At 36.1% G+C, this 22,706-nt stretch overlaps 2 protein-coding genes across 2 annotated transcripts; one reads left to right on the forward strand and one right to left on the reverse strand.

The window, feature by feature from the left end:
• Window positions 1-226: 226 nt before the first annotated feature.
• On the forward strand, window positions 227-7,698 carry LOC140136530 (uncharacterized). The gene is made up of 5 exons (XM_072158237.1): window positions 227-668; window positions 1,272-1,352; window positions 3,805-3,927; window positions 4,582-4,634; window positions 7,226-7,698. The coding sequence occupies exons 1-5, from the start codon at window positions 491-493 to the stop codon at window positions 7,310-7,312; spliced, it is 522 nt and encodes a 173-aa protein (XP_072014338.1). The 5' UTR covers window positions 227-490; the 3' UTR covers window positions 7,313-7,698.
• Window positions 7,699-10,475: 2,777 nt separating this feature from the next.
• LOC140135781 (protein rolling stone-like) lies at window positions 10,476-18,455 on the reverse strand. Its single transcript, XM_072157398.1, has 3 exons — window positions 18,273-18,455; window positions 17,258-17,474; window positions 10,476-12,765 (listed from the first exon to the last, which is right to left on the reverse strand). Exons 1-3 carry the CDS (start codon window positions 18,381-18,383, stop codon window positions 12,038-12,040), a joined length of 1,056 nt encoding a protein of 351 aa, XP_072013499.1. The 5' UTR covers window positions 18,384-18,455; the 3' UTR covers window positions 10,476-12,037.
• Between the last annotated feature and the right edge of the window lie 4,251 nt (window positions 18,456-22,706).

Genomic DNA, 22,706 nt, shown 5'->3' on the forward strand with positions numbered 1-22,706 from the left:
TACAAAATCTACATTGTCCACAAGTAGCAAGTTCAACTATATAGGTGAACTATTATACCTGTCTAATTTACCTTGAAAAATTGAACGAGGAAATAAAAATACAAATGCATAACTGCGAGAACAAGTGTTACTTTTTATCGAGTTTCGAGTCTGCGAGAACTGGGCAGTCACAGTTATTGAAATTATAGTGTTCATGGACTTCCCGCACTTCCCGATACGCAGTCCGGAATGTTCAATTAAAATAATTATTAGCGTTGTCACATGCAACTGTTTGAATAGAATGTGAATAAAAATCAATTGTCATTCCAAGTTTCACTAACAAATTAAAGAGTTTATACGAAACTTATTTAGCCTTATACTAGCGCAATCGCCAATTATATAACGTTTTTGGTTGCACTTCGTTGATACGAAGTTTTCTTCTTTGCGGATTTAGTCACTGCGTATTTCGCTTCAGCCAGAGTGCTTTCCATGCAGAGTTCGGCGGAACAAAATGGCGTTTGTTACCAAGGCATTTGCATCCTATTTACCGGTCTTGTTTCTTATTACTCTTTGTCTATGTAATCCATTAGTTGATTACAAATATAAGATTCGGAAGCTTTCTGCTAAAGAAGTATCTCCATTCCATGGTTGGCCTCCACCTACGGATGTAATGACTGTCAAGAACTGTGGTAAGTTATTGAGAAACATAAAATATCATAGCAATAGTGTAATTTGTCCCGCTACAAAGTGGCTGCAAAGTCATGCTATTGGCTTCAGATTATCAGATCACTGAATTCACATTTGCTCACATAATTACAATTATTAGCGACATTTTTTGAAATCCCGGTTCCAATCATTTTGATTCAGTTATACAGTGTTGCATGATCTTATGTTGCACCACCTTTAACATTGTAATGAGATTATAAATCTTCTGAAATAAACCCCAAATCACAATTAGTACATACGCGTAGAAAACCCCACGGAAATAATTTGACTTAGATTTCGGAGCCTCATTTTCATTTGATTTTTTCTCAAAATTTCTACATCGCTATCCAGACAAATAAGGTATCAACATTTGCAGAATTAAAATGCGTTTCTTTTTGCTATTTTCGAGTTTTAACATACATAGATTTTGAGTTATTCTCTCGTAATAAGGGGGGAGGGGTAATTTTTTTTTATGATATGTTGATAGCAGATGTGTGATAGCAGATCGACCAAATCTAAACTAAGGATCATACTCTTCCCGTGGGATAATGTCGCGTTGAGTCACTTTACTTTTCTCTTGTTTTCAGGGCCTCCTTCGAGCTGTTCTGTTCACCCGTGGCCTGTGGTCATAAAAAAGAAACTAACAGTGGAATGCAACCTTACTGCAGGTATCAGTAACACTCCTCATGCTCGTTGACATTTTTATACATATTGTGTTTATTAATATTAGGGGCATGGAGCAAACAAGCAGCAGTAAACCCCAAAACAAACGGCTCTTTTCAGAGCCACATCATTATTAACTACTAGCAACATGAAACCATGAAACCAGTTAGCAAGAACAGCAAACTGAGTATGTCAGCCATCAAGAAGAGAAGAATCTCTTCAAGTCACTCACCATCTCGAAGCAAATCGGGTCCTAGTCAGGACTTGGTATCGCCAGCATCGCCAGCTTCAGGGTCTAAACCTAGCCAGGTTAGCCAATCTTCAACGCCAGGTCTAACGTTTCTTAGTTTGATTCACAACCTACACCAGGGCAGAGCCCCGGAAGCTTCTCCAATATAAATTGTATCAAAAGAGAATTTGTCAAAGAGAGCACAGACAGTGATAAACTGACGAGCTTATGGTTATTGAAAAGCAAGTTGTTGCATGGGTTATCCTAGAAGAAAAGAAGTTTTAAAAAACTTCAAGGTATGGCAGACAACAGCGCAGTAGGGTGGCCAGGTCTAGGTCCAAACTACAAATTCTGTTTACCCGTATAAGTCGATCAGCTGATAAAAGAGCAAGACCACAAGACCGCTTCTTCATCACAGCATCTGTCGCTTAGTGCTTTTTCTACTTTACATCTTCCATATCCTTATGGGCCTCTGGGATGACTGTCCCAGTTAGGTCTTGTTGCAGCAGTTGCACAACTTGCTTTTAAAGATCCTGAAGATTATCAGTTATTACTGTCTTTTTTATTGGAGAAGCTTCCGGGGCTTTCTACCCGGTACCTGGTGTAGGTTGTGAATCCAAACTAGGAAACCTTTTTAAAGGTTTCCTAGTTTCTTAAAAGTTTCTTAAAAGACCTGGCTAGGTTTAGACACTGGCGATGCTGGCAATACCATGTCCTGACTAGGACCCGATTTGCTTGGAGATGGTGAGCGAAGAGAGTCTTCTCTTCTTGCTGGCTGACATACTCAGTTTGCTGTTTTTGCTAACTGGTTTCATTTTGCTGGTAGTTAATATTGTTACGAGTCGTACTGACTCAAGGCCAAAATCACCTTTTACCCGAACTCACACGAATGCACAACACAAATACACTGTTTGATTTTAAGCTAACAAATCTAAGTCTTTAATTGAAAACAAAGTATGCTTGGTACATATAACAACAATTACAATAAAATCACACAATCAGTTTTATTCTATCGGTACTTAACCAGCGGTCTTCTTGTTGGTGATTCTAGAGTTCTTGCAATGTTCTGGACGACTGATGTAATATATCCTTATTCACTTGTCCTGCGAACATCAGCGAAGTCCATTGTACACTTGCATTTATAAATCCTTGCGTATAAAATCCTCATACGAAAATGATGATGCTTTCTTCAATCTCCTTTGCGCTGCTTTCTCCACAAATATATCTCCTTGCGCTGCTTTCTCCAAAAATATATCTCCTTGCGCTGCTTTCTCCAAAAATGGTGTTTCTTTCACCATTCTCTCTTTCTCCAGGGAACAGGTTTCTTTAACACAGCTCCGCTGTTTTTGACAAATGCGTTGTCTTCAAAATACCAGCAAATTCCAGCAATTCGACAGAAGAACTTTAATCCTTCGATGAGGAAGAGCACATTTGTTTGCTCGCTATCTCCTTCGTTGCTGTATTAAAATTAGCTCAATTATTGGCTGTATAAACTGGTTAAAATGTACTTCTTTTTTGAAGCACGAAGACCATCACACACATGTGGAGTTTCTCAATCTCCCATGGCATTCTGTAAAGTCCAAACAAAAGCCTCAAGCTTTTATATCAGTACTCATGCAAAAACCCATCATCTATTAATAAACCATTACTTCAATCACATTTTCATAACATTGCTGCAATCTTGGGATTTCCCACGATTAATTATACACATTCACCTTTCACATTACATCACTTCCTGGGTTTTTTTTCTGATGGTGCAATAATGAACTGGGGATTCGTTCCAAACATAGCTCTGACTTTGTTTACAATAATTTGGGGGAATTCCAAAATGACTTTCCACACCATTATCTTGCAATTACAAGGGGCTTTCCCATCTCATGAAATACTTTAAGCTTGTATTAAAACAAAGTTAAATAATTAAATTAAATCAAATTACTCAGGGCACATCACAATATCGAATGACATTTCTCACTGAAAACAACGCTATACATCATCTATCTGCTGCACTCTGATCGGTAAACAAAATACAGGGATATCAAATAGATTGGAACCCATTAGTGTTGGTGTTTTAAAATATTAAAATATGCTTAACTTCTTCCAAACGCAACATTAGCTTGAAATTACCGTTTTTGGAACAAGTCAAAATATGTTATTTTAAATATTTTTTTCAACTAGGCCTATACAAAGTTGTAGAAATGTATCTGTATGTTTCATTATTTTCCAAATAGCACATTCTCTACTTGATGGGACATTTAGTTTGAATATGAATATATGGCCATTTCATATTGAATTCAACTTATGTGAATATGCGATGCAACTTGACGCACCATTGTGTCCAATAAAGAAAGGAGGTAAGTTTAAGAGTACGGACATGTATGTGGGTAGTTGTCTTTACTGGGGCATTATGAGATTTCACAAACATTGCGCCCTCAATTTTCGTTGAAGTCCGGTTTTTCGCTCAGGTACACCCAAAGCGATAATTACATCGGATTGGATTCCAGCCTTGGAAGTATTTTCTACCTTTGAACCGAAATAGGGTACTGCTGCGCATGTATTTGTTTCGTCCTCATTAAAACGAATTTGGAAGATAATGCATCTAGTTAAGTGATGGATTTGCAGACTATTATTAAACATGTTAAAAGTAACCTCACCCCCATGCATAATGCATAAAAGCTATAATGTAGTTGTCCCTAGACAAATAGGGGCACCCACTTACGTAAGAGCTGCCCCAAAAAGAGATTTCTCAGTTGCTGTTGAAACGCTGGGTAATTGGGAGCCGACGTTTGTTCAAACGTTCAAATATAAAACAATCTGAAAGTTCAAATATAAGCTAATATAAAACAATCTGAATCTGAATAATGAACCACGATTGCGTGAACCAATATCATAACACTCAGTTGAGTTGTTAATGGTTGAACACACTTTAGGTGGAAATTGTAAAGTGTTTTAACAGTGTATTGTGTTTTAATTTATTTTTCAGTTTGTTTTTCTTTATTTTTTTTCAGAAACAATCTTTGGTTTTGATACCGACATTCTTAACGTCTCAGACATGTATTTGGTAAGATATTAAATTGGGCTTATGAAATCCATACACCCACTCACCCCTTCCGTAGGAGGTGTATGGATTTCAACTGGGCCACCCAACGGTGATCATGTACGTAACAGTAGCGTACGGTAGCCAGCGGGTGGGGGTGGAGAGGGAGCATGGGGCGGGCATGGGCGGGCAGACCCCGAACAGAAATAAAAGACAAAGATGAAAAAACTGAAAGAGAAATCGGGAAATCAAAGGAAAAGAAAACGGACAAGGAGCCCGATTACGCGCGCATATAGCCCTATTTTAAGCTCGAAGAGAAAAAAACGGTATGTGCATCAAAATGATGCAAAATAATGAAATTTAGGTTTTTCCTTCTTGACCCCTGAAATTTGTATTTTGCCAAAGAAGGCTGGGTATGCTCCTGGTACGTAATGTACCAATAGTAGAGTAAATCAACTTGAACAACTTTGAGACATTTTCACCTTTTTAAAAAAGTTGTGTAAAAAAGCATGATTTTCGCCCAAATTTCAAATATTTTTGGTGAAGTTGATCAAAATTCAAAAAGATATAAAGAACGCGTCCTATATTTATATCTAGTTTTTTTACATATTTTTGTTACTCAAGAATTTGTTTGTTACATTTCCCGAAAAAAAATCGGTAAAAAAACAACTGTGATTGTGATTTTCTTCAAAACTGAGCATTTTTGCCCACTTGACTTCACGGATGGATTTGTCAAGTCTTTGCCATTCTAAATATGTGTACTTTAGACCAACAATTTAACATTAATGAGGCTCAAAGGTTTCCATAATTCCACACACTAATCCGTACACTACATGTATAAGTTTTCATTAGATTGTTTGTCTTTGACTTGTACGAGCTTACCACGAAGGATATTAGAGACATTGCGATTTCCAAACGTAGACATCAAACGTACGTTGATATATTCAAAACCACTCTCCTGTATCGAAGCGAGGTCACGTATTTAGCTATTTTTGAAGATATTCCACGTGCGAAATCGACGTAGATATATCGTTGAAAATGCACAAAATTTGTCCATTTCACAATATGTTAAAGACAGTAAAAGATAATGAACATACGAAGGAAAGTCTAATTATTATTATGATCCTTTTTGTTTGTAACAAATCATTATAATAAAGGTACAGCGATGTGTTAAAAATAGACTAACTTTAAACGCAATATTCATACGCAGAGATTGCCCATTGAAATGTGTGTGATACTATGCGTAGAAAAAATGACATTGCGATTTCCCATTTTGGATTCCAACGTAGAAATATAAAACGCAGATGCTACGTTGAAATATGCTGATTTTACCTCATGTCTAAGTCCATGCAACGCGCCCAATTTTCAGGACGAAAAAGTGTCATTTTGAAAGTAAAGTCATGATGTAAGGATGTAGTGATCTTTAATCTACCAAAATATATGTTTTTGGGCAACTATAATATTTGGGGAGCACAAAAAAACAATTAAGTTTAATCAGCATATAGGTCAAAATTTTAGTAAATTTCAAAAGCGGCCTGTTTGAATTAAGCAGAAACTCAGCTTACTGTTATTTTTTCAATCACTATGCCCTCTATCGATCTAGATTAGATTAGATCAAATAGTATAGTCTTTCATTCTAGCTGACTCGTTCTCCTTCGTGACGAATGAGCACAATCCAGTTTGGAACCGAGACTAGCAATATTTAACACCGTATTAACGTACGTAAAAACGTACGTTCCACGTGCTGCGTTTGGAACATCGCAATGTCTCTATTAATTGGCTTGACAGACGTGGATATCCCAAAAGCTTTGAAGTGCTTCTCTTTAGATACGTTCTGGACAGTCCAGTTGTATTATGGGATTGTGACGCGAGCTTGGGTTGGCCACCCCGTTTTTTGGTATTTTTCTGTTCTTGTTGGCTTTCAGAAACGCCCAATTCGAGTAACCGCAGTTTTCAGCGATTCTTTGACGTGGTCTTTCTCCTCTGGGATTAGTTCGTTCTCGCGTATGGTTCTATCTGCTCTGTACTGTAGATAGCCATACCTAAGTTACTCCTAACTTGTCTATCAATGGGTGATGTAATCCAAATATTGTAAATAATGATCAGTGTGCGTGGAGGCTTCTGTATACTTTAGATGTTAATATCAAACCATTGTTCTTCACACTGATCAGTGATCAGACAGTCTAAGAAAGCTAGCGTGACGTCTTTACACCGTTCGTAGGTAAATTTTATGTTATCGTCTATCTTGTTGATGTGCTGAAAGAAGCCTTATTCGGTGCGCTCAATAATCACGAAGGTGTCATCGACAAAACGCAGCCAGAGTTTAGGCTCAACGCCAGGCTAACGGGCTAACAGGTGATACCATCGCAACTCCATCTGTTGTTTGTAGAATTTTCTTTGCTATGAGAAGATGGCTTGGACTGAGAATATCAACTACTTTTAAAAGTCGTTGAGATTAAGATCATTCGAACACTGTAAATTCTTCATCAAAAAGATTCAAAACGCAGACAAGCAAGAGTGGGACCGTAGATCAAAAAGGCAAGATTGTAAATTTCTGAGTGTATTTTCGTTTATACGATATTCACATTAATTATCGCTCATTCTCTCCCATATAGGACCACACGAAGGGTAATGTAACTATTACCAACAGCAAGGATGAAGTCCTACTTTGCTGGTTGTTTTGGATAAATAATCCGAAGTAATATAATGCGTCGTAAAATTCCAAGGCTGGATGGATAATATTATGGAGAACAAATGAGTGCTGGTATGATATCCAAAACTCGCTACTACAAATAATATTATCCTCATTGGAAGATATGGCAAACGACTAGGCCTGTTTAACCATGGAAGGAAGTAACTCAATGGTTTAACATTATCCCAAAGAGATTATTATAATAATGAAGACCGAATTAAAAAGACTAGTTTGCGTATTACGTCCTGTCAACTAGACCAAAAATGCTGTACTGCATGAGCAGGTCAGTAACCAATCAAGCCGCACCTTTGCCCTGGCGTCAGACGCAAACTAGTCTTTTTAATTCGGTTTTCAATTATATAAACCCGATGGCGCAGCTATGTAAATATAAAGGACAAATAAAAATTCCTTTAAAAGGAATAGGGTGGGCAAATGAAAAATTGTCAAGAGAAATGAAAGAATGAGGAAGTCAAGTTCACAATCAAAAACAGGAAAATATGACACAACATCGATTTCCAATAGGGAATAACACAAAACGTATAAACAAAGTTAAAAGAGTTTTTTTAACTTTATACGTTTATACGTTTGTTATTCCCCCATTGGAGGTTGTGTCATATTTTCCCTGATTTTAATCTGATCTATTGCTTATCCTTTGTTCTCTGCTGGTCAGTTGGAACAGATTTTCCCTGTTTTTATATTAACCCTTCACATCATAACACAAGACGTTTTATGTTAACATTTTATATAAAACATGGTTATAAAACTTTTGTAGATAATAGTTATTTAAAACATTTTCGTAATCATACCTATAGAGTTTTTTTTATCATCAGATAGAAAGACTTCTGCTCATCTTCTCTGGTGAGACAACAGGGTTGGGGTATCTTTCCATATCAAAGTTTAAAAATCTGTCATATCAATTTCCTCAATATGTTGTATTGCAACTTATGAGGGGAAATGTTTGATTTTACAATATTTCGATATTATTTTTTAACTTAGTAACTTTATTATGATTAACATAACTGTATTTCAAAGCGTCAAACTATATCATTATTTTGTCCCAACAAAAATAATCCAGGGAATAAAATATTCATTCATTCTAATAATTTGTCTATAATACCTTATACAAGCACTATTTGTCACAAGATTTGAAAAGTAAATAGCCTATGTACACACTACACACTGAACACAATGCACATACAAGCTGTATTTAAGTATAGTCCTCTTGCTCTGTGAAAAAGGGATGTTTATCCAGGACCAATTACTAGTACAAATGTAATTATCCCCTTCAGCCAAATTCACTCCAGGCTAGACTAGGGCACCCCAATGATAAACCACAGTAGACAAGCCAAAAGATAGAAAATTGTTATGTAATAATGGTATTATGGGATATTTTTACACCATTTTGATAGCTCTATAATTGGGCATCAGCAGGGGTAATTGGATAAATTTGTGGGTTTGATAGTAATTCCTTTTTGGTAGAGCAACCAGAGTATAGGCCTACATGCCGAAGCTGTCAGTATAAAATGATATATATGACCTTCACGATGCTATTAATTTAGCCCAAAGATTAGGAAAACTAGCAAAACTGGTGAACTGGTACTGTTCAAATAAAAACATCTGCAAATCTTGCTGCAATTTCCAAATAGTATTTCTATTACTTAAATAATTATTTTTGTTATTTCTTTTAATACAAGCACATTACTGCCTATGACGACTTTATCGTATTACTTACATATCAAAATCAAGTAATAATTACAAAACTCGCCGTAAACTATCACCTCTGTGGGTGTTTGGGATATAACCGGCACGAATATTTTCTCAACACTGCGGCATGTGAAAAAGTAGGTCAATAGTCAGAGAATACAGGGTGGGTGCGGCACGCCGCACCCACCCAAAAATAGATTATTATTAGATGTAATTTGCCTTGTGGTGACATCGTTAATAGTCCTTTGCCAGTTATACAGGGTTCACAAGATGTAAATCGGAGCAATTACCGAATAGGGTGCACCTCTAGTCTTATATTATTCAATAAAATTACATTACCCCTATTGAGGGAAAGGGTATGAACGTTTGGACAGTATTTATTGTGGGACATGAGAGCACATCAGACATATCGAATTGCATTCTGAATACGAAGAATGTCCTTCTGATATCAAATAATTTTGATTATTTGAAATTCGCAATGTAATACACATTTTATGGCAAATCATTAAAATTGATATTTTTGATATTTAACAGTACTTGAAGTAAACTTTATAAATCTGATGATTTATACTTAAAGTGTATGTAGGTGGGATGAAAAGCCGACGATCAATTGAAAATTTTGACCTTTCGTATTGAAGATATGTATTTTTTTCCCAAATCACCAAAAAAAATAGGTCTTTTGGGGAAAAAAATCCATATCTTCAATATAAAGGTCAAAATTTTCAATTGATCGTCGGCTTTTCCTCCCAGCTACATACACTTTAAGAATATATCATTAGATTTATAAAATTTATTTCGAGGACTGTTATATATCAAAAATTTGAAAAATATCAAATTTTAATAATTTGTCATAAAATTTGTATTATATCGTGAATTTCAAAAATGAAAATTATTTGATATCAGAAAGACATGCTTCGTATTCAGAATGTAATTCGATACGTCTGAGGTGCTCTCATGTCCCACAAAAATACTGTCGAAACGCCATAAACGCTCATTCTAGATCCCTTAACATGATTAACATTTTATTAACATAATCAATGAATATTCAAAGAGTTGAAACTAATGAAAGGCCGAAGCTTCATAGGACTAGATGCATGTTTGACACCACTGGGTGTTGGGTATCAAGATCTGGCAATCAACTAACCTGTACAACATGGATTTTGGATTAATATTCAAGAGGTAATGAATAGCCAAGAGGTAATGAATACTCAGGAGACGGCGAATATTCAACAGGCAATGAATATTCAATGCATCTTCAGACAATGACAGTGATAGACTGCGGTTTCTTTATACATGTTCTCAACCTAAAACATTGCTATCTTTCATATGTCGCCAGCACAATCAGAAATCGTGGTATGTAGAATAATAATAACAATAATACCAATAATATAGCGCATTGTCAGTCTGTATATTCTATATTGCTTTTATTCAGTAAGAATCGATTCTAAGCATTTCTTACATTAAAGGAGTATTTCATGATCCTAGCATCCTCTATTTATGTCATTTTTCATTAGATATCCTCGAAAAAACCTATTCCCAAAATTTCAGTTGATTCCGATTTTGCGTTCGCGAGTTATGCATGATTATGTGTATTACACTGCTCCATAGACAATGCGTTGTAATTTCGTTCTGGTGCACCAGAACGAAATTCAAATTCACGATATCTTTGCTAAACGAATTAATCTGCAAGAAATATTGTGTACATAAACATTATGTAGCCAAAGGTTTCCAGTGATATAAAAATCTCAGCTTTTTTTGAGAAAAGTGGGGGGATGAGGCTGTGGATCACGAAATGCCCCTTTAAATTGCTGACGCCCATTTTATTGTTTATTAAAGGATGACTCCTGCAATCACAACATTATGCCTTATATGTTAGAAATATAATTATCAAGCAGGAATCACATGGTTTCATTTAAAACAAACTCACATTGACCTAGTACCTAAAAACAGCCAGCTCTCAACACGCGATATTCAAAATTCCCTCCGCCAAAATTGTCTAGTGCAATGACGTCATGGTTGTTTATGCTTCATTGTCAGCCTTCGGTGTATACTGGGACGTCATTGCACTGGACAATTTCGGCGACCGGGAATTTTGAATAACGCGTGCTGAGAGACGGCTGTATTAATTCGTTTTTATGGTCAGTATGAGTAAAATAATTATTGATAATTAATTTTCTAACATAAGGCATAATGTTGTGATTGCCGGAGTATTCCTTTAAAAGGATTATCGGTGATTTGTCGAACCAGAACACCCTAAAATTCATAAAATTCATATTTTTACATTTTTGGAACAAGCATATGGACATAGATGTGCTGAAGCGGATACATGGCAAACGTGAATGCAATCAGACAAGGACACAATCACACGTCTCTAAATGAAGATACAGCTTATAGTTTTATCAGCTCGTAATCGGCGGGCCTTATAACATTGCGGATTAATATCAACGTATTTTATTTGGCGAATTGTCTTGTGACATCTCGCCAGAAGTATTACAAATTATTATTTGAAGTTCTATACCTTGTCTACTTTCTTTAACACCTAAAATATAGACCAGTCAGATCAATAATATCACTCTTAACGTGGATCTACTTTTCGGCGTAGTGGTAAAAGCCTACTAATTCCCGCCGATTACGAGCTGACCAAAGTACATACTTCCGTTTATTTTTATCGCGCGAGCGAGACTTTCGAATTCAGCCTCGGTGCGTTAGCAGCAAACACCAAGGATAGCAATTTACACTTTTAGAGCGATTATTTACAAGTTTGCAATAGACATGGTAGGCTATCAAATCGGCCTATGTAAGTGTCGATCGTTTGGTAGTGCAGTTTTACAAAATATTTCGTAAATAAAATATCTGATGAAGCCTAAAATATGGTATATTCAAAGAAAAGTCACTTTCTTATCCCTCTTGTCAAGGCAAATATATGACAACGTATCACCGTTTTATTATTGTTTGAATGTTTTTTAAACGTTTGTTCTAAGCACTTTAGATATTCCAATTGGCACCGTATGGATTCGTGATCTTGTTAACCTTAAAGTTCAGATGAATCTACGCGTGCTAAGGGAGCGTGTTCAAACGTCCCGCCGTTTTCATCACCGGGTGTAGTAGTAGTCAACACAAAATACGCATGGTATGGCTTCGTAATCTGTTTCTTGGACGGCTTCTGTGGCTGCTTCTGGGACTGCTTGGGTGGTTTACGAGCCCCAGGGTTAGGAGCACAGCAACAGCTATAAAAGCATACTCTTATTTTGTACAAGGCGTATCCAAATAAGTGAAATACCCCTATTACACCCACAGCTCCTGCTAAGTAATACGCGGTATCGATAGGGGCATCCCAATCTATTATGGAGTAAACTGCAGTGTCATCCCAAGGAGTTGTGCCCCCTAAATACCAATAAATAACTGTAAATGTGATGTAAAGAATCCCGAAGATAATGCCATATATCATATGCACAATGCGTACCGGTGCTGCCGAAATAAACAGATCTAAATAAACCAGAAAAGTAATAAATGCATGCTCATGAATGTCTATCGCAAAAAATTTGATTTTTTCCGTCATCGTATCTGAAGATCCATAATACCCATTGTCTTTATCATACATCATGTACCAGTAGATGAGGGTTACAAACGGACATACGGAGAGACAGACGTCAAACAGTATCCAGGCTAATTTGAATATAAACGGCGTTGACGTCTTGACGTGACGTGGCGGTTTTGGCGGTCCATCTGACTGCTTCAATATGTCATATCCATGCAGATCTGAAAATTAAGTTGAAGCACAAAGTGTAATATTTAAAAATTGTCCTTGTGCATCATCATATACATATGCCTATTTATAGTATTAAATTAATGCGATATGTCTTCTGTACACTATAACTGTAATGCAAGCCTTAGCTCTTTTCCAGGGTGGTCGGCACCATGGAGCTATTAAAGATGGAGAGGCAATAGATTATGTAACGCATTGTTCACTTGTGCCGATTTGAAATCTGACAAGCTATTCATCGAAAGGTACCTTTTGTTTGGGACAAAGGGCTTCCGCCATTAAATCGGTAAGCTGACCCGAAAGTGTTATAACGCTTTACCTAGCAGGCTACTGTCAATAACCCAGCAAACACAAAAAACGTTTTAAAAACGTTTTAAATAAGTTATATTTTAGCTTTTGGTTTAGGTAAAAACGTTTTAATAACATTAAAATGTCGGGTTATATAAAGGTCATGATAACGTTTTAAAACGTTTTGTATGAAAACACACTACAACAATATTTTTAAATGTTTTCAAAAAATGTCATTGTAAACTATTTTTGCAAATATTTTTGCCAAATATTGTGTCAATACTTAAATAACATTATGTTAAAATATTTGAACCCAGCAAACACAGAAATGTTCTTAAAATGTTTTTTTCAAAACCTTTTAAGAACATTTAAATAATCGGGTTATATAAAGGTCATGAAAACGTTTTTAAAACGTTATTGAAAATATTTTGGGCGAACATTTTTGTCAAAATATTTTTCAACTAAAATAACATTCTGTTTAGAATGTTTTGTATCAAGTTTTCAAGAATGTTTTTGGAATGTTATTAAAACGTTTTATACCCTTTATATAACCCGACATTTAAACGTTTTCTGTAAAACATTTTTGTTTGCTGAGCAGTAGATTATCAAAAATGTTTTTTAAGGTTATGAAAACGTTTTATACTCTTAATATACCCTTTATATAACCCGACATTTAAACGTTTTCAGACAACCTTTTATTACCTTTTGCGAATGATGTCGAAAACGTTTTGTGTTTGCTGGGAAGTGATCAAACTAAAGTCGCGTGAAAGCGCTTACTGGAACGAAAAGTACCTATTGTTACCATAAAACCCAAGGGTGTGATTGATTTGATTTGATTTGTTCGGGTTGTGACAACCATGGATAACCCAAGAAAGCCTCTAATGAAGCTTATTTCCATTGGGGTCCATTTGAACGCCGGGACGGGTTGGGAACAGTCAGGGGTTAACACCCTACTCTTTTCGAAACTGGATGCGAGATACATGTACAGGTATGGCTCCCTGCACACGGGACCGACGGCTTAACGTCCCCTCCGAAGGACGGAGTACTTTCATGATTCATTTACCCAATTCTAAATGAACCATGGGGAGAGCGGAAGTCTGAATTTAATCTACAGATGTTGCTAATTAATTTCAGACTTTTTTTTCCAAGTCAATATCCCAGCAAATCGCCACCGCCGGGAATCGAACCCGGGACCTCATGCACTAAAGGCAAGTACCCTAACCATTGCGCCACGCTCTCCCTGATGTTACATGTATACGTATACCATTATACCAAGGCTGCCATGTCTGCATAGTACTGTATAATGGTATACGTATACATGTAACATATAATAAGTATACCGGTATAGGCCTATATAAAAGTTGTTTCGCACTTTCACAAATTGACATTTTATTTTATTTTATTTTAAGAAGGAGAATGTCAAAAACAGTGGCGTACTAAAGGGGGGGCAGCTCTTCTGTGAGAGGTCTTGGGAGGGATGAGGGAGGAAGAGGTGGAGGAGGGGATATGAAGAATGACAGGGGAACTGGATGAAGAGAGAAAGAGGAAGAAATGAAGAGAAATAAATAGATAGAAGTAAATAAATAGAAAGGTAAGGAAATTGATAGGCATGAGAGGGGACAAAAAGTAAGAAGGGAAGGGAGATAAGAAGAGGGGGTGATACTTTAGCAAGGAAAGAATAAGTACAGAGAAAGGAAAAGAAAGGAATGACAAATAAATGTAGGCCTTATAATAATTATTATAGAAACTAAACACAGCCCCCCCCATATAGGCCTAACACTAACAGCGCTATAGGCAGCCATTCGATGGTGTCAATGCCTTTATGCGTTACGTATTTAAAACGCACAGTCAGATGTATTTTACACCTGCCAAGCACAAGTCACCCAATTTCGAAAATTAGACGTTGAATGTACACTCTCATGAATATTGATTGGCAACATTTTCCAATATGTCAGCGCTCAAATCGGACACAATAGAACAATAGACCATTCAGTACGTTGGTTATTATAGCTAAAATTGAAAATCTAAAAATCATCACTACCCGTAAGACCAAAAACAACGGGGTGAATTGTCACATGTCATATACAGGGTGTCCCAAAAAAAAGAGGCCCCTCATTGCGCCCTCTTTTTCGTCTATTTCTGAAAAGTTGATCAAATATATTTTGGTATGTAAAGAAACCTTGAGTCGTTAGCTTAAATAATCTAAAACAATTATATGAATCGGCTCACAACTTTTGAAGATATGCTCTTTTAAAGAAATGTACCCGTTTTTCATACTGTCCACGGAGAAGGTTTCGCTACTTCAAAGATTGAAAAGGAGTACACATACCATGCATGAATATCAAACATTCCTCAATGATAACTTTATAAAATAACTTTATTTATGGAATGGGCTTTACCGGTGGGTGTATGGGCAATGGATTTTGTTAATAGTGTCATTAATTTGTGGGTAAAATGGATGCCGAATGCGACTTCTTTTGCTTTACTTGCAATTACTTATTTTTTCTTGGTTATTTATGCCTTTTTGATTTATTATGTTTCTTACTTTCTTACTTTGTTGTTTCTTGCTTTTTTTATTTTATTTACAACATAGGTCATTTCTCTTTTTTAGGATAAAAGGTAGCCCTAAAAGGCTGTTTCGTTTGTCTTTTTCTGAAGTGAGTTTACTGTGCTGCTCTGCCCTCTACCTGGTTGCCTCCTTGGCGAATACAGGTTTCAGCCCTGGTCCTCATTTCATCAATTGCGTTGCGTACCATCCTTGTGCGCCGGATACTTGCGAATGCATTCAGTAATACGTTTGCGAAGATCTTAATAGTGGATTTTGCCACAAAGGAAAAAAATCAAGTGGTGTGAGGTCGTGCAGGCCACTCCATAGCATGAGCTATCCCAACCACTCTGTTTGCTATCCGTGGACAGAGTGAAAAACGAGTACTTTTATTCAAAAGGGCATATCTTCAAAAGTTGTGAGCCGATTGAAAAAATTGTTTTGGTTTATTAAAGCTAACGAATAAAGGTTTCTTTACATACCAAAATATATTTAATCAACTTTTCAGAAATAGGAGAAAAAGAGGGCGCAATAAGGGGCCTCTTTTTTTTGGGACACCCTGTATGAGCACTTCTAGCTATACACGCAACGGAATGAAGCCTCAAATTTATCAACATTATTTTTTTCGTTCTTATCAGTGCCAATTTTGCAATAAATATTACGAAACAATACTTAATGACAATTTTATTGACTTATGCTTCACTTTCCTGCGAATTGTATTTTTACGCTGCAGCGTAAAAAATACTGACAATGCTTAATTAGGACAATAAAATCATCTCGATCTAAACACATAAAAACTCAGTTAATAGCAACAAAGCAGCATTAAAATTTGGTTTCAGTGCAACTTTGGAAACTGCATCTTTTTTTTTAATCACAAAGTCACCCCGGCAAGAATTTAATTAGCCTTTTCGAGGCACAATACATGCGCGTATTTGCTATTTTGAAGCTAAACTGATGAAATATGGTGCAAAGGTGGAATAAATGCGCGCGAAAATTTGCACTTTGGGGGCTAAAATGGGCAAATATGAGGTTAATTTGGTCAGAAACTTATATTCAGGTGTTAACATTGGGGGGATGATTGTATGGACCATCCCCCTGACAAAATATGGGGGGATTGACCCCCCCCCCGGATCTACGCCTATGGGCGGCGGAAGAAGAAGGGCGGCAAAAAGAATTAGTAAAGAAAAAGGGCGGAAAAAATTTGAAAAGTATTTTTTTTTTTTTTTTTGCTCTTCACTTTTTCAAACCACCGAAAAAAAATTGGGTCAACCTTTTCGGACTGTTGAGGAAGGGGCGGCAAAATTGAATCTTCTTCAGCCCCCCGGGGTAGGAGCGGCCACGGTACGCCACTGCAATAGGAGGGCAGTATTCAATATGGGTAAAACCCGCCAAATTCAAAAGCCTTTATCCATTTCGTGCAGCGCCATCTTATTGTGTCCGCCATAGCTCTAAAAGGCTAATGGGCTTATTAAACAAACGAGATATCAAAATTAAGTTGACTATGGTTTTGTTGGGCTAGTGCAATTTTACAATTTTATCCTGTTTTGATCCAAATCGGTCTTTTTTGGATTAAAATGTAAAATGCACAGGGCAATAATTGCTTTAATTTTTATTCTATTAGGAATTTTAAGAGGATTTTCCCCAAATTGTCTTACCAGTTAACGCAGGTTTGTTACATAATGCACCGAATAGGGAAAGCAGCGAATATAGTGTGAACACCGATACCGTCCATTCAGTGATGAAGATGAAAAGCTTGAATCGATATGAAGGAAACAGTTGATAGATGATGAATGTTTGAGCGCCAGTAAGGTAACAGGCTAGGGCCAGACGGTATATGAGATATACAAAGCGGGACGGTAAACGTGTAGAACACTGTTAAACGAATAAAAAGAAAAGAACGAAAAAGATTGTCATGATAATGGTATATGTTATGTATAATATCACTTATAGAAAAAACGAAATGCAACAATTCTGAAAATTAAATTAAAAGCAGTGATATTGGATATGCTTATGCCTACATGACTTCATGGTATCATTGAAAAAACAATTGCTTTTTAGTATAGAAATCAAAAATTACAATTACGACGGGTCAGTTCAAGAAACAAACTTGTATAAATATATGCACTGCAAAAATAGCAGAGCAGCACTTAATAAACACTTGAACACTTTACTGGCTAAGGTTTGTATACAGTGGCGGTATAGGGGTGTTAAATTATAAAAACTTAAACATGTAAAAATATGATGATGTTTATGTTTTTAACACATGATAGTACACTTTTGACACTGTCATGTGTTAAAAATCAATAAAGCATAAACATCTTCGAATTTAAACGTATTTTAGTATTTAGTAACTGTACAAACCTTAGCCATTAAAGTGTTCATTAAGTGTTGCTCTGCTGTTGCCGGTGTGAAGGCCTATGTGCACCTCCCGACAAACACACCCTCACCGGCACTACACATCCCACCCCCTCCCCGCCCCTACACCCCTCTCACATCACATATGAAAAGTTTGTGACATCATCGGTAAAGAAAACACAATATTAAAACAAGTATTGAAATGATCGGAACGATTAATGTAAAAAATTGAAATCAGAACGTTTGGCACGGTATTTATTTACCACAATCATGGATAATATGAAAGGTTACAAATTTTACTAAAACATGACAAACCTGTGAGCGGGCAAAAACAGCGGGATCCTCGACATCAAAACCAAAATCAGAACATTTTGGTTTAGACCAAGCACACGGGTGCATGTTTCTTGTTGACTTCGACACCGACATTTCGATATGTGGATTAGGCCTACACGAATTATCTGCACTATCGGTGAAAACTAAAATCAAAATGGCGAGTAATTTTACATAGTAACTGGCTTTTCTACATAATTTGTAGGTCTGTATATTGACCCGTGACTTTGTGAATAGAAATAAAGAAGCTAAAGTTAATAAAGGGATCTTGAGCTTGTCGTTTTGCATATTGTTAATGTTCGGGCACCGTATCGTTTGAACTATAATTGCCACTCGAGCTCGAGGTCTTGTGATAGGCGATATAGCCTATCGGTACTACACATCAGTGCAGTGTAGGCCTACCATGTATTTTTTATCATCTTCCTGGAGCATGTTGAATCCCGTATTCATGGTTGTAAAATCAGGGATATGAGACATCCTGGTAAAATTAAGTAAAGTTATTCCTTATTTGGAAATTAAACTGTTATCTGAATTGTGAATGCATTGCGGACCTTTTATAGCTTTATTCCCGAATACATAAAAAAGAAATTGATTATAAAACATTACCCTGTCTTGCCAAATGAATACGGTAACTAAATCCTTAATCCTTTGGTTAGCACTAAACTGGCAATAAAAAATATCAATTTTACAATTTGAGGGAAAATGGGCTGAAGAAATTTTACATGCATGTCTTCTTAATTGCCCCGTATTGCAGTCACAAAATTCAAAGACTTGGTAGAAAGAAGTCTTTAATATTGGCTAAGAGTTTGCTCTTTATTGTAATTATATTTTATGTTTATCTTTTATATAATCGGTTTGGAATGATCAGTACCGTATCAAGGTTAATTGTAATTTACATTGCGAGATAAAACGAAGTTTTTTTCCCCAAAAATATTCCAACCCCTTGGAAATCTATAACTTGCGGTGTACCTCATACCGGAATCAATATGGGGTAGGGGGTAATGTATAGGTATAAGAATATATTATTCCACGTAGTATAATTTTACTTTCCCCTCGCGTTCGCTCAAACCTGTCGTACTCGTAGGGCCTATTTACGCCCTTCCTTTTCTCAAAAAAACAACCATCCTAAATGTTCCCATTGTTTGATACTAATAAGTCATGGGGCTATTTATTGTGTTTCTTTGTTTTACTTTGTAATTTTGTGAACGCACCGTCGGGTAGATGTGTGCCGCTGATATGAAAGCGTTTGTTTAATAAAATAAATAAATGAATAAATATGCCATGTCCCGGCAAATAATTGTGTTATGGACGAGTGATTTTTAAATACGCGTAATATAACATACGCATATGGCAAGTAGCCTATATTGTACAATAGAAGAACAGAAAAACCTGGTTTTCTTCGATAAACCTAGCTTTTCAATCGAAAAACTATATTCGATCGAAAAACCAGGTTTTTCAAATCGAAAAACCAGGTTCATCAATTAGATTGTCAGAGTTTTCTGATAAACTTGGTTTTTCGATTTGATAAACCTGGTTTGACAATATCGACAAACCAGGTTTTTTTCGAATTCGATTGCCATAGTTTTTGATAAACCCTAGTTTTTCAAAAAAAACTATGACAAGCGAATTCGAAAAACCTGTTTTGTCGATTGAAAAACCAGGTTTATCAGTGAAAAACCAAGCGGTTATCGGCGAAAAACCAGGTTTCTCGGCCGATAATCTTGGTTTTTCACAGAAAAACAGGTTTTTCGATTGAAAAACCAGGTTTATCGACGAAAAATCATGTTTTTCTGTTCTATTGTGCCATATACTTGCCATATACGCCGTGATCAAATAATTTGCGATCTCTAATATCTTCAATGTACTCCTAGCCTGATACTCTCTTTGGAATTTTGGATGATATTTCCGACATGAAATGTAACTTCCAGTATTTTATTATTTATTGACATTCCTTAGTATGAAAATAAGGACTCGACGACAACACGCTTACTTAAAGTTAGACAATACACACAGGCAAATAAAGACAGATAATTTTAGTTAAGCTGTTAGGCCAAATAACTGTGCATTTTCTGATAGAAGCATGAGAATTTCCCACATGAAGTAATGTACCAAAGTTTATTTTATGATATGAGTGGACGCATTTTGGATTTAACCCCAAGTGACCGCTACAGGTTGCAAAGTGTCATACAGGGGTAAAAATTCTACAATCTTGTCAATCAAAAGATACACAGAGGGATGTCACAATATAGTTTGTGCTATATCTATCGTTAGATTAGAGAGTTTATTCTACAAAAGCTACGTTTTGGTCAAAATGTCACATTGTTGTACATTTATGGGTAAAAACTTCAACTTGCTCCGATTTTGATAAAAATGGTTTGTGTAGCTGAAAGCAATCGGAAAAGAATAGGTCTGCCTATCTACCGTGTTAACCTACCAGGGTAAAAAAGGTTGTTCGTAATAAGTAAAGAGCCCATTTTAGATGGCAAGTAGACCTACTTAACCATTTTTTGCCAAAAATCAGAGCCAGTTGAAATCTTACCCCTGTACAACCAAAATGTGTAAATAAGTATTTGTAGGACAATCGTTAGGTCGTACATAGCACAAACTATACATTTATTAAACATCTTTACCCAAAGACCCTGGAAATTTCAGGGTCTATGGTTTACCCCTGTGACCGTCTGCGACTTCTGGCGGTCACTAGGAGTCAAATCCAAAATGCTTCCACATCTTAAACCTTTAACCATGCATGTTCCATGTGTGGAAACCCACGCTTCTATCAGAAAGTGCACAATTGTACCGAATTTAAGAGCTTAGTAGCTGAACTAATTATGTTATCACCTTGAATTATACCAATTGACGCATAACTCGGACGTCATAGAAATCATGATCACGTAAGCCTTTGTTTCATTCTCCCTAGAGCGTCATGAATGAGATCTTCATTTGATAGGGTTAACACTAGGAGTTCAGGAAATTAAATAACACGCTTGATGCACCTGCAGTTCATGCTCTTGAAAATGAGTTAATTGTCATAAAGCCCTTTCCGACATTGCAATTGTGATAATTGATTGATGCGGTAAGGATCGTTATGTATCTTAAAGGAGGATGGTCTGATTGACAGACTCATTCAAATTGATATCAATTAAAAAATATATAAATTATAAAGTATCCATGTGAGCTTCATAAAATCGTTTTGCGAGGAGGTTCAGAGAACGGTAAGTCTACGTTAGTGGCAACTTTGTTTTGACTTGTGTAATATACACTGCGAGTATGAGTGCTACATTTATTAAAGTGCATGCGTGCATACTTGCGACATGCATATTCAAGGACAAATATATTATTTACTGGAGAATTATTATTATTATTATTATCATTATTATCAAATTGATATCAATTAAAAAACATATGAAGTATCTATGTGAGATTCGTAAAATCTTTTTGCGAGGAGGTTCAGAGAACGGAAAGTCTACGTTAGTGGCAACTTTGTTTATGACTGTAATGTACACTGCGAGTATACCACTGAGTGCTACATTTATTTAAGTGCATACTTACGACATGCATATTCAAGGACAAATATATTATTTGCTGGAGAATTATTATTATTATTATTATTATTATTATTATTATTATTATTATTATTATTATTATTATTATTAGTGTTAGAAATATTATTTAATTATTATTGTTATTTTTGCATCGAAAACTAATCATGAAGCATGCATGTAATTAATAAAACGTTTTTGCAAGGTGGTTCAGAGAACGAAAAATCTACATTAGTGGCAATGTTGTTATGACCGGCAACTGCAACAAAATCTATCTGTCTATTGAAATGTAAAGACTATTGAAATGGACCTGATAAAGTCAGAGCCACGTCTGACGAAAGCTTGACCATTCACACAGTGACCGGCTGCACCAGTAAATGCATCGATAACCGACGGCATGTAATCGATAACACTATTCAGATAAGTCCTGGAAGAAAGAACCATGTCTAAAAATTGACTCTTACAGTGGGGTCGTTTCAATAACTCCCAAGGATTGACTCCTTGCGAAATCGTTAAAGATTTCCAACCGTATGAACTGCTCATTTATTATTAGCCTGTTTCATAGATGTTTTTTCAAAATAATTTAAAAGTAAACCAAAAACAAAGTCACCAGTTAATTATCTTTAAGAAGGGTTTTAAACCAGGGAGATGTTTATTAAAGAGGTTGCCACACTTATATCATGTTTATACTTGTTTAGAAGCAAACATCTGCATGATATGGCAGTTTTTGTTTACGCTTTTAATTTCCATTTCAATGTATGTACCGCATCAATCATTGCGAAAACAGGTGATTATCAACTTACAATTCCATATAAAGGCGGGCGTGTTGTTGCTATCTACTTAAGATTGGCGTTAGATTCTGATTCATCAACAACTCAGA

The sequence above is a fragment of the Amphiura filiformis genome, chromosome 16 (assembly GCF_039555335.1).
Source record: "Amphiura filiformis chromosome 16, Afil_fr2py, whole genome shotgun sequence".
Lineage (NCBI taxonomy): Eukaryota > Metazoa > Echinodermata > Ophiuroidea > Amphilepidida > Amphiuridae > Amphiura > Amphiura filiformis.